Below are 12,259 nucleotides of genomic sequence, written 5' to 3' on the forward strand. Positions count from 1 at the left end.
CAAAATCATAGACGCCTTGATAGTCGTTCATGTTGTGTTGTAAAACGTCAGATTGCATAAATATCGATAGCAAGCCAAGAAGTAGCACTACTGAAAATCCGCCCCCGTGACTAAAGTTTATAAAAGCAAATGCAAACGCAGCGTAGGAGTTCAGTGCCGTATCAAAAATCAGCGTGCTTTAGTCGCCCAGCAGAGCAGCAGCAGCCAGCAATAAACCCGAAAGGCCAGCCACAAGAGCGAGTTGCTTTAAATTAGATTTCTAATCACGTGAGTGAAAAAAATAACTTCACAATCAAGTCATATGAGGCGCAATCGTAAATGAATTAATTACAACAACAACAAAGCTGCTGCGACTAATCGCAACCTACAAATAAAGTAACTAGCAAGACAATAGAAAAAACAAGCAAAAATCGTACGAAGATTAGTATTTTCTGCCACGACACACATACACACACATGCAAACACAATGACAATGAACGAGTAATAGTATTTGCGTGTGTGTGTGAGAGAGAGTGTGCGCGGTGAGCGTAAAAATTGCTGCGAATTTGAGTCAGTATTAAAAAGAATTTAAAAAAACGCGCAAATCTTGACAATTGTGTTCGAAAAACGAAGTGTTTGCATGTGACTATGCATGTGTGTGTGTGTAATTTTCCAGAGCGTTGTCATTGCCAATTGGACTTTTTTTATGTGAGCTCATTCCGTCATGCGCTCATACACACACACACATAGGCACATAACTTACACACACAAATACATAGATAAGGGCTCTCTCGAGATAAAATTCAATAATTGTGTGAGACGGCGAGCCGCGGCGAATGTATTTTACTCTCACGGTCTCTCGCTCGCACTCTCGCAACGCGTCGTTCACTCACAAATCGTACGTCGTCGCAGCAGCATTGTGGTTCGAAAAGCAGCGCAAGAAAAATATTTTGTACACATATATATATATTGTATATGTAATAAAAATACTTTGTTTCACCCCATAATACACTTGCAAAGCATATTAAAACGCGCCGATCTATAACATTAAATAAATAAAAAGTGCAATAAACCAAAAATAAAAAGCAACGAATTCAATTTTCGATTTTCATTTTGTTATTGTAGCCTAAAAACACAAAAAAAACAAAGCAAAATGTCGTCTACAGAGCAACTGAGTCCCGAAAACCCCATCTATGGCCCCTTCTTCGGTGTTATGGGCGCTGCGTCCGCCATTATCTTCTCAGGTGAGTTACACTTATTTTTCCCCCCATAACCAACAAAAAAAAGAAAATCAAACTCCACGCAGCGCTGCATGCGTAGAAAAATCGAACATTTTGTGGCGTAGATGCTAGAAGAAGAAAAGGAAAAAGAGGAAGCACCTCTAGACAGCAAGGCAAAAAATAAAAAAAAATGTATGTAGGCACGTTTGTAGGTAGCGGCAGGCAGTGTATAAAAAAATTCAATACACGCAGAGCAGTCAGTCACACACACAACATATGTACACGTAATCGTGTACATGTGTGTGTGTTGAGTTAGAGTCCAATTTGAAATGCGCGTGACGAGCAAAAATCATGTTTTAACCAGAATAGAATAGTTAATAGCAGCCGCAGCCCAGCCTTATTACATAAATAAATATTCAATTATTTTGAATTTTGAGATAAACACTGCGCATTTAATTGCTTTTATTTGCAAACAACACAAAAATGGCAGCATCGAAATTAGAAATTTGCTGCATTTTTTTTTCATTCGACATGCTAAAAACGGCATTACTCATACACACTCAGCAAGTGAGCGGCAGATAAAAGGCAAGAGCGGTGTACAGAAAGAGAGGAAGCGAGAGAGAGAGTTGCGCACGCTCTCGTGCCAGCCATTGTCATTGTACTCGGATTGTATGAGTGTGAGCGCAGAGTTACGGTTTTTTTTTTTGTATGTGAAGTTTATGACGAGAAGCTCGCTTTCCTTTTCCCACTCAGTCACAAGACCAACATTTTGGTGTTGCCATACTGAAGTATTTTTTCTTCTTAGTTTATCTTGCACTGAGTATAAGAATGTAGAATGAAGAATGTGTGGGGCTTCCGAATGCAATAACTGTTTAATTTTATATGGGCAGTAAATAGATGATGATGATAAGGGTGTTAAGTGCACTATCACGTGCATTTATTTATTTTAAGGCCTATTGTTAACTGATCACAAGAATTGTGTGTACAAACCCATGATAAATTGAATGGTTTGTCATATTTCTCAATCACCTGTAGTAATCACATTATAATCGTAATCACATGCCACTTTGTTTTTTGTTTGTTTTTTTTTTTTACCTCATCAGTCTTGCATGATCAATTGAATCCACCCAAGGCAAATTGGAGGCATCACATGCCTCTCACAAATATAGCTTATCATTCACATTTTATATTACTTACCTTAGCCTGATAAAGTGGCACTGGGGTATTTACCAATAGCTCGTGTCTGATAAGATAAGAGAAACGCCGAGAATTAAGTAAAGAAAGCAAGCACACCAAGAATTCAAAAAGTAGCACGCGCTTTTCAATTCTAAATGCTAAATGTTTAAACACGAATAAAACGATTGAGAAGGAAAGGGAAGTAAAAGGGTCAAAACATTTTAAATAGTAGATTTTTGATTAATAAACCACAAACAAACAAATCAATGCCATAATTATTATGTCATGCATCAAATACAATAGTCTTGTGATTTCCTACAACAACGCAAAGTTTGCTCGGCTTTAATATTTACTTTGCTTATTAGCGTAGAGCGCTAAATAAAAATACATTTTGTAGATAGCGCTAAGACGTCTCTTCTTCTTGTTGACATGGCAACAAAGATATCGCACCCGTCGCTGTCGTCTCTTATGTAATTAAAGTCAACAACATAATTCATTTTAAGCCGCTGCCAACAGAACATTTTTATTCAATTACCAACTGACAGGAGAAAAAAAAAAAACAAAACTTATTGTCAGCATATATTTGCATGTAATGACCGATGGCCGATGTCTGGCAACGCTCTGCTGCTTGGTAGACCGCTCACACGATCACATGATCAACAGAGAGAGAGACAGAGAGTGAGAGCGAGTAAAGCTACCGCTCAAGCCTTGAATTGTTTTACTTGCAGTTAAAAAAAATGCTGTGACTGATTTCTGGCTGACTCATTGACTGTCAATATAGCCGCACAATGGGCGTTGCTTTGTGCTTTGTGTGCATTTGTTTCTTCTCTTTCTATTTTTGTTTTATCAGTGCTGCCCACTGTTTCAGATATCCTTCACAAGACGACTGCCTGACACACACACATTCACCCACACACACATCATCAATTTACACCCACATGCTGCTTGTTGCCTGCGCAAACGCAGTCTCAAAATAGTAGTAGATACATTTACATATTTACATATATATATATATATATATATATACATATCAAATATGATAGTAAAAAGGGTACATACACATTTACACATGTATATTATTTGTATGTGTGTTAATTATGTAAAAAGTGATATGCTCTAAATGTCACGTGCTGCAGCGTCTTATGTTTATTTTTCACTGCCTCTAAAAAAAACTTGCAAAAAAATTCTATGGGCATCAAAAGCAGCAACAGCAGCTGCTTGACTATTTTTTAAGCGCTGTTGTATATGACGACCCTGTTTTTATCTGAGTGAGAGAGAGCAAAAGATATGGAAGCAGCACAAAACGTGGTAGGGTAAAATGTCCATATGTGCGTGTGTGAGAATGCCTTTTATCTGCTGCTTGCACTACAATTAATTAACAATAACTGTGAATTAATATGATTAATCTACATAAACATATGTGTTTATCTACTTAAGTGCATGTGCGCACATCCTGTCTGCTGACAAATTATCTAATCGAACTCGGATTACGCATGAAAAAGCTAACTGAACTTGTCAGCGGAATAATCTGCAATCTTGCTGATTTTTGTGTGAGTGCGTGTTTGTATGATTATAAACCCACAGCTAAAAGCTAAAATGTCTTTTCGAGAACAATTAAGATACTTGGAAACAATGTACAAATAATGTTATGTTTCTATTCTTTATCTTTTTGTGTTTGTGCATTCCAATGCCTTTGACTTTTTCACTTGTCACACACAATAACAACAGCAACAACAACAATGAGAGCAACAGCAGCATCGAAATCGAGCATCTCTCTTCTCATTGAGCACTTTCTGATAAGCTGCTTCTACTCACTCTCCTCTCTCTATTGTTCTCTTGCTCAAATATTGCTGTTTGGGATTCTTCTGTACGCGCGCTCAAATGTGACGCTTTAATTGCTGGTGGCCACACACACAACACACACACACATACATATATTTTTATTTGTTTCTTGCTACTTTCACATTTATATTTATCTAAAAATGTGCTGGGTGCTTTGCTGCTTGTTTGTTTTTGTTTCTATGGCTCGCCTTGCTTCCTCTTCTCTAGCTAGCTGCTAGTAGCGGTTTTTGTGTATTGTATATTGTGTTTTTAGCAGAGCTCCCACGCCACTGTCTGCCATGCGTCTATCACACGATGAGTAGTTAAAAAGAACCACCCCCGCCACCAAATACATATTTATTAATAACAAATGGATATATGCACATTTAAAATGCAGTGCAGCGCTGAGGTCAATCTAGTAGTAATACATTTTTTGTATACGTAAATTGATCAATTTGTGTGTGTACACACTGGCAGTCCTTTACAGTCGGCATCCAAATTTAATAGGCATGTACAATTTTTGATCAGTTGTTAATCAGTCAGGATGTTAATTTTTGCAAAATAAAAACTGTGACGTATTTTTAAACAAATTGTGTTATCTAAATGTGTATATGGTGCTAATAAAAAAGCACTTGCTTTAGCGTTAGTTAGCGATATTATGTAAAAACAGAACCGGAAAAGCATTTCTTATTTAAAAAATTAAATTATTTGCCTGAGATCAATTCACACAACTCTAACATGTTTCTCTCTCTCTCAATTTACTCAATGAATTTTTGAATAATTGCTATTAAATGTACGTATATTGAGTTTTATTTGAGCAAACACACACACACACATTTATAAATATTTACTGAACATGTTTGGAAGTCCCCGATAGGCGATGACCATTTCAACTGGGCTTCGATTAGGAAAGCAAAATCGACGACGACAAGTTTTCAATGTGTTTCTGTTTGCTCAGCTTTTCGATAGCGACGTCTGTAGGTGAATTTTTTATTAGCTAGCAAAGCAGAATAAATAATAAAATTAATATCAAGTGAATTCCGGTTTCTATGCTGGTGTACGTGGTTATGAATGACGTATGTACATATATGAGCAAAAATTATGCAGTTTTGTGGTTTTTTTATTTAAGCAAAGCCTCGTTAAAAAATGAATAGATTTTTTTTCACGATATTGTATTTATTTTCAATCAATATGTATTTTAGCGAGAGCCCTTCGTTCAATTTGCACTTGTAGAATATCAATTTTAGAGAAAAATACAGTTAATTAGCATTAATATAAATCACATGACATTTAAACGCAGGCAGCGACTGTAGTAGCTATCTCCCTCTCCCACTCACTCAGTCTCAGCTGCCACAGCATTAACGTTAACTCTGAATTCGAGACATACACACACACACACACACACACAAACGCACTTATCTTTTATTCACACAGATGTGCATTTATTGTTGTTGCTGTTTCTCCCTCTCTTTTAAACTACCAGTATTTTTTGAATGCATGAATATGCGTGTATAAATTCGATTTATTACCGCTCCACTCAACAAACACACACAAACACACATACACACGCGCAATTAGCTGTTTTCAACATTTATTTAACAAATACCATTGACCGTCATATGAAACTGGTTTTATATTTCAATATTCAATGCGCGTGCTGCAAACATATACATATATATATATATATATATATATATATACCTCTCTTTATATGTCGTGTACATGCTGAATTGTATTGTACATTAATTTAGCCATTTGGCAACTTTAGCACTTTGGCTTCTTCCCATTAAGTCGACCTTATCAAATGAATATCGTAATGAGAGCAGCACCGGGCCGGGTAGGCAACCAAATATGAAAGAGAGTCAAATCCACTGAAATAGCAACTCTCTGACAGACAGACTGTTGAGGCAGTTGTTATATTTGTGTGTGTGTATCTGTCTGTCTGTGTGTGTGTCTAGTTTGTTTTTTCGTTATGTGGGTCGGTCATGTGATTGTGACTGTGACTGACTGCTAAAATGTTACGTTAGTTTACAGAAGTTGGCTAGAATTTGCTGGTATGGGTTTGGGGGATATATTTGAAAATATGATCAATTATATAAGGTATGTGTGATCCCAGAGATAAAATAGGCTCAAGACTGCAATAGCGAAAGTTGATCTATAATTACTTAAGCAGAGCTGTTTGTTCAATCAGTGTGAACCTATGCTAATTGTCTCAGCTCAAATAAAGGTTTTTTTTACATTTTTAAAATAGAATGCTTTTTTCTAATTTTAAGGTTATTTATTCTCTCTTCTTTGTGAAGGGTAATTAACCTTTCACATTTGCTGTTCGCTGTATAGTTAGTGTGATTTATGAATGATGAAATATCTATTATTTTAAAGGTATTTGGGAAATTAACCTTTAACCTTTGCTGTCTAGTTGATGTGTGGTGACCGTTGTAATGAAATTACCCAATAAATGTTACTCAAATATTTATATACTTTTTGTGTCCTCTTTTTAGCACTCGGCGCCGCCTATGGCACGGCTAAGTCTGGTACCGGTATTGCTGCCATGTCAGTGATGCGTCCTGAACTGATCATGAAATCCATCATTCCTGTGGTCATGGCGGGTATCATTGCCATTTACGGTCTGGTCGTCGCTGTCCTGATTGCCGGCCAACTGGATACGCCCGTAACTTATACCTTATACAAGTGAGTATGACACTAACTATATATATATTTTATATGGAACATGTTAATTAATCGCCATTCCTTATCCAACAGGGGTTTCATTCATTTGGGTGCTGGGTTGTCAGTGGGCTTCTCGGGCCTGGCAGCCGGCTTTGCGATCGGTATCGTTGGTGATGCCGGTGTTCGTGGCACAGCACAGCAGCCTCGTCTGTTTGTCGGCATGATCCTGATTCTCATCTTCGCCGAAGTGTTGGGTCTCTACGGTTTGATTGTTGCCATCTATCTGTACACGAAATAAATCAATCAATTCAAACAACAACAACACACACACACACACACACCAACAACAACAAGTAGACAAACAGCCCAGCAATCAACAACAACAAAATCAACAACAACAACTGCAAGTAAAAAGTGTATCAAATATATAGTAAAAAAAACCATCCAACAAATATTGAAAAAGGAAGGAAAAAAGAATCGCAACTTGGTGGCAACTCTGGTGGCCGTTTGTATATAGCAAAAAAACAAAAAACAAATAACAATTATAATCAACTGCAATTTGATGATGAGTTGGACGCCAGTGTTGCTGCCACATTGTCGCACTTTTTCCAGTGTGTGCAACACGAACAACAACAACAACAAGTGTTTATTTTTTCCTATTTTCTTTTACATTGCTAAATTGCTGGTGCTCTGTTTAGTTTAGATTTATTATTTCCGTTCAAAACAAAAAAAAAAACAACAAAAAAAATCAATTTTGCAGTTAAGTTCATAAAGTTTGTAATCAAATATCAAATTTGTCTCTTCTTTTTACATTTTATTTTCTATATCATTATTATTTTTTTGCGCTCCACAAAACGTGTGCTCTTTGTTATTTGTTTTTTCCATTATTATTATTAAATAATGTTTAGTGTATATGTAAAATTCGTTAACAAACTGTAAAGAAACAAACAAAACAACAACAACCAACAACAACAATTGTAAATTTGCAAACAGCTGTGCAGCAAGCAAACAAAACAAATTTAGCGAAAAGGGCCAAACAACAACAAATAAATGAGTAATAAACAACAACAACAACAAAACACGATCCAACAACAAAATGAAAATGCTGCACTCGCAAATAGGGCAACACTGGCGCAGTGCTAACAGCAAATGGTTGTTGGTGGGGAAAAGACAACAAATTAATTACTTGGCAATACTTCAGCAACAACAACTGCAACAACAAACCAACTACATACAATCATAAACACACACACATACCACACACACACACGCATACAAAATGTAACTAAGTCCTATGTTTATTTTTAATTATTGTTCAATTCTAAGAATAATATATTAAAAATTAATAATAATAAATTATATATATATATATAATTATGATTTTTTTGTGATAAGAAAATACATAAAAAATTGTAATACAAACAAAAAACAACAATTACGCGGTATTTATATACATAATATATATACATATATATGTATGTACAAGAGAATGATAAACAATTATACATATTAACATGAAAAAGTTGTTATAAAAAAAAAATGCAAATTACGAAACAATACAAATCATCAAAAGAATGAGAAAAAATATGATAAATAATATGGTAATGAAAGCAAAACAAAAATCGAAACCTAATTAAAAATCACACACACACAAAAACATAAAACACAATTTTTCCGCTGTTATTGTATAGTAAAGAAAAACAAATATTATATATATATAAAATATATATTATGTATAAAATATTAACATGAAAATGTAGTAGCAAAATTATAAAAACAAAACCAGCAAACAACAACAGCAACAAAAGTCGTGCAAGCAAAAACTATAAATACAAAAAAAAAAGCGAAAAGCGTAGACAAAAACAACAACAAAAGCAAAATTGTCAACGTATGAAAAATGCAACAAAAAAATTGTAAAATCCCAACAAATTAGAAGTTATGCAAAAACCCCAAAACGAAACAACAACAAGAACAACTCGATTTGTATGCTAAGCAAATAACAACAACAATTTGTGTATAGAGTTAACAATAAGAACAACAGAGACAACAACACACCAAGCAAGCAGCTCACAATGTGGAGGCGCGTAGAAGTGATGAAAGGGAGGCAGGAGTAGAGGGGCTGGCTTGGATGTGAGGGCAACTAGTTCCCTGCCCGTTGGCTGCCGATGCAATCGTGATGCTGAGAGCGCGGAGGTGACCAACCTGTGCAGGGCTGCTCCCAACTCTCTGTCCAACCCTCTCCTCCCCCACAATCCGTCACGTCTCTGCTTGACAGTTTGTGCCAGCAAGCTTGCGGTGAATTCACTACAACAACAACAACAGCAACAACAACGCGAGAATAGAAGCAGAAGAAGAAGCAAAAGCAGAACAAACAAGCGCTTTACAACACTTGACAATAATATGTGTATGTATGTATATGTAAAGCTTTGCTTGTCTCACACACACTGTATGCGCTGTTAACACCCCACCCACTCCCACCACCACCAACTCTCCTCTCACTCTCTGCTTTGTCAGTGGTGGGTGGCTGGGTTGTTGTTGGTGAGGGGGAGGGGGTGTTGATAGCACGTACGCGTCTGTGAATTAACAAGGCAATTGTTTTGTGTTCGTCGTGTCGTTGCTGTTGTTGTTGTTCTTGCGAATTTTTATTGTTATTTGCATTCGCCAACAAAACTGTAAAACATCCACACATAATGCATATATATATAAATACGATCGATGATAAAGGGTTTAGAGCAACTACTGTAACTGTGTATTCGATAAACAACATCAAAAGCAAATCAACAACAACAGACATTGTATGAAATAAATTGTAATTTCTAATTTCCAAAAAAAAACATGTGCAACTTTTATTTTGGTAGTATATTATTATTCTTTTATACAGCTACACTAACCTGAAAAGGAGTCAACAATCTTGCTGCATACTTTTGTCGGCGTCAGCTCAACGAGCGAAAGTTAAAGTTGAGTCGAACTTTGAGTGAGAGTGAAAGCTGAAATTTGAGTTAACAGCCTGTTCTGAGGTTCCGAGCGCCTGCTATTTGGTATAGCCAGTACACCAATCAGGTTGTGGCATTGGCTGAATTTCCCTTAAGCAAAATATTTGTGGCATACTTTCAGGAGTATACAGGTGACAAGGACAATGCCCTAATTCGGCCAAATCGGTGCAGATTTTTAAAGGATTAGTTCGTTGGAATCGGAAGGACAAATTCTATCGAACTGCACTCCAAGATTATGGGTCATCTAAGAACCCAAAAGCTCTGAATTCTGAAAATCCTTTAACGCAAATCGGTAATTACATTCTACTACTTACCCTTTTTGAATACACTGAAATAAAACACTTTGCTGTTTTCAATATTTCTTGCCTCTATATAATTTCTTTTCATCAGCGTTTATATATATATATATATATATATATATATATATTTATATATATATGTTCTGTTACTGTCTGTTCCACTTGTACATGCTAAGTTGTGTATATGTAGAGTTAATATATATAATATATATTTATATCTTCTTTATGTATAGAATGTTCTCTTTTCGTTTTGATTACATTAGTTACAATCTCGAACAGCTGCTGCAGCTGCTGCTGATAACTGTTGTTGTTGCTTTTGGCCAGGATCTGGGCCACGAAAGTAAATGTTAAATCAATTGTTTATTTTTTGCTTGGCGAGCTCTAAAATTATTCATAAGTTCTGAAATACTTTGTATGCATTTTGTTTCTTTGCTAATTTATAATGGATTTTAATTATTATTATTTGCTTCATTAATGTTTTCATTTTCTTTCCTTTTTTTGTTTTGTTTAATTTATTAAAGCGGTTTGCATTATTAGTAATTTATATTATGATATTACTTATATATGTCTTGTATATCATAATAAACTATTTACAAAACGAAAATTTAGCATAGCGTAAAAGGCAATTTTCCGGAAAGGATTCTCAATTGGAAGTAGAAAGTTGTTTTTTTACGATGAAATACGGACAGGAAGGATTGAGGAAGGTTGAGAAGAACTGGATCTTAAGTTTTCTAAGAATTGCGCTTACATAATTATAATTAGCAAAATATGCAGTTTTTAACCTACGTATTTAAGAGTATTTTCTTCTTTTTTTGTTGTTTTTGTATTTTTTTATTTATTTTTTTTTGTATGTTGTTGCTTTGTATACTTTCCCTTGTTCGGCTGAATGTGACGACAGCTAACCATATATATTTAAATATATATAGTTTATTCTATCTTAAATGTTCTTTAGAAAACTTGTCTCGAAAAATTCCTATGCTCTTTGTTTTGTATTTAATTTTTTCTTTTTTTTGTTTTGTTTTGTTTTGTTCTATGCTTGCAAAAATCTGAGGTAGTTTTATTTTATTTGAATTTTCTCTCATTACGTTTTGTGTTGCGGTACAAAATATCGAAGAATCTTTTATATTAGGCAATCCAAAATGTTTGGTTTAACTCAGAACATATACATATACAGAGTATATACATATATATTTAGTATTTATAGGCGTTTGTTAGGTATTGCTTTCAATTTGTTATATAGCCTACAACATTTACAAAATGCAACATTTTCATCTCAATTATCATCAAAAAACAGACATACATAATATGTACACATGCATAATAATATATACATATACGTATGTACTAAGGAAGTACAATGCCATAAGTGTTATGCGCCCATCAGACTTGTAGGCGCTATCTACACATCTATATATTATATATGGTACCTAGTTCTTTATATATATATATATATATATATATATATATATATATATGGTTCATTTCTTGTATACAGTTTGCAGCTAGACGCTTGAAACTAATTTTACGTACTCGAACTTAATCGATCGGGAATAGGGAATACTAACTAACTAAGCAATACTTAATCTTGAATATAGGCGCAGCTACAATACACACATATACATATATATATATGTACATATATATATTTAATATATACTAATGTGAAATTTATTTGCATTTTTATTGTTATTGCAACGTATGACAAAAAGCTTTGTGCGAAATCAGAATTACGAAAGATCGCAGTTGCTCTATATATACATATATATATATGCATATATATAAATTAATTTGCTTTTGATATTTATACATTTATCAGTCGTTCTTAAACTGTTGTCGTTTGTTGTTGTTCTTGTTATTCTTGTTGTTGTATTCATTTCGCTTTGGCAGTGTTGAGTACTCTTTAGGGTTGTTTTCTTCTATATAGTTTATAAGTATTATCTCTGATTTGCATAATCTTATTTTTTACAATTTGTTAAACTTTACACAAACAAAAAAACACTTATTAATTCATTGGCTTTGAAAAATTATAGTTAATTATTGTTTCTGCTACAAATTGTTGCATTGAACTTAACCATGGACTGTTGTTTGGTTGTAAAATATGTAT

General features: G+C 34.6%; 1 protein-coding gene across 1 annotated transcript; it reads left to right on the forward strand.

The window, feature by feature from the left end:
• The first annotated feature begins 42 nt into the window (after nucleotides 1-42).
• On the forward strand, nucleotides 43-7,656 carry LOC6568913 (V-type proton ATPase 16 kDa proteolipid subunit). The gene is made up of 4 exons (XM_001994937.2): nucleotides 43-267; nucleotides 1,105-1,223; nucleotides 6,695-6,884; nucleotides 6,957-7,656. The coding sequence occupies exons 2-4, from the start codon at nucleotides 1,133-1,135 to the stop codon at nucleotides 7,159-7,161; spliced, it is 486 nt and encodes a 161-aa protein (XP_001994973.1). The 5' UTR covers nucleotides 43-267; nucleotides 1,105-1,132; the 3' UTR covers nucleotides 7,162-7,656.
• The last annotated feature ends 4,603 nt before the right edge of the window (nucleotides 7,657-12,259 follow it).

Source organism: Drosophila grimshawi, unplaced genomic scaffold, assembly GCF_018153295.1.
Source record: "Drosophila grimshawi isolate 15287-2541.00 unplaced genomic scaffold, ASM1815329v1 contig_1367, whole genome shotgun sequence".
In the NCBI taxonomy this organism is placed as follows: domain Eukaryota; kingdom Metazoa; phylum Arthropoda; class Insecta; order Diptera; family Drosophilidae; genus Drosophila; species Drosophila grimshawi.

Coding starts and splice junctions, on each gene's coding strand:
- LOC6568913 (XM_001994937.2), top strand. CDS start 1,133: ATGTCGTCTACAGAGCAACTGAGTCCCGAAAACCCCATCTATGGCCCC. Junction 1,224..6,694: donor GTCCGCCATTATCTTCTCAG/GTGAGTTACACT, acceptor TCCTCTTTTTAG/CACTCGGCGCCGCCTATGGC. Junction 6,885..6,956: donor GTAACTTATACCTTATACAA/GTGAGTATGACA, acceptor CTTATCCAACAG/GGGTTTCATTCATTTGGGTG.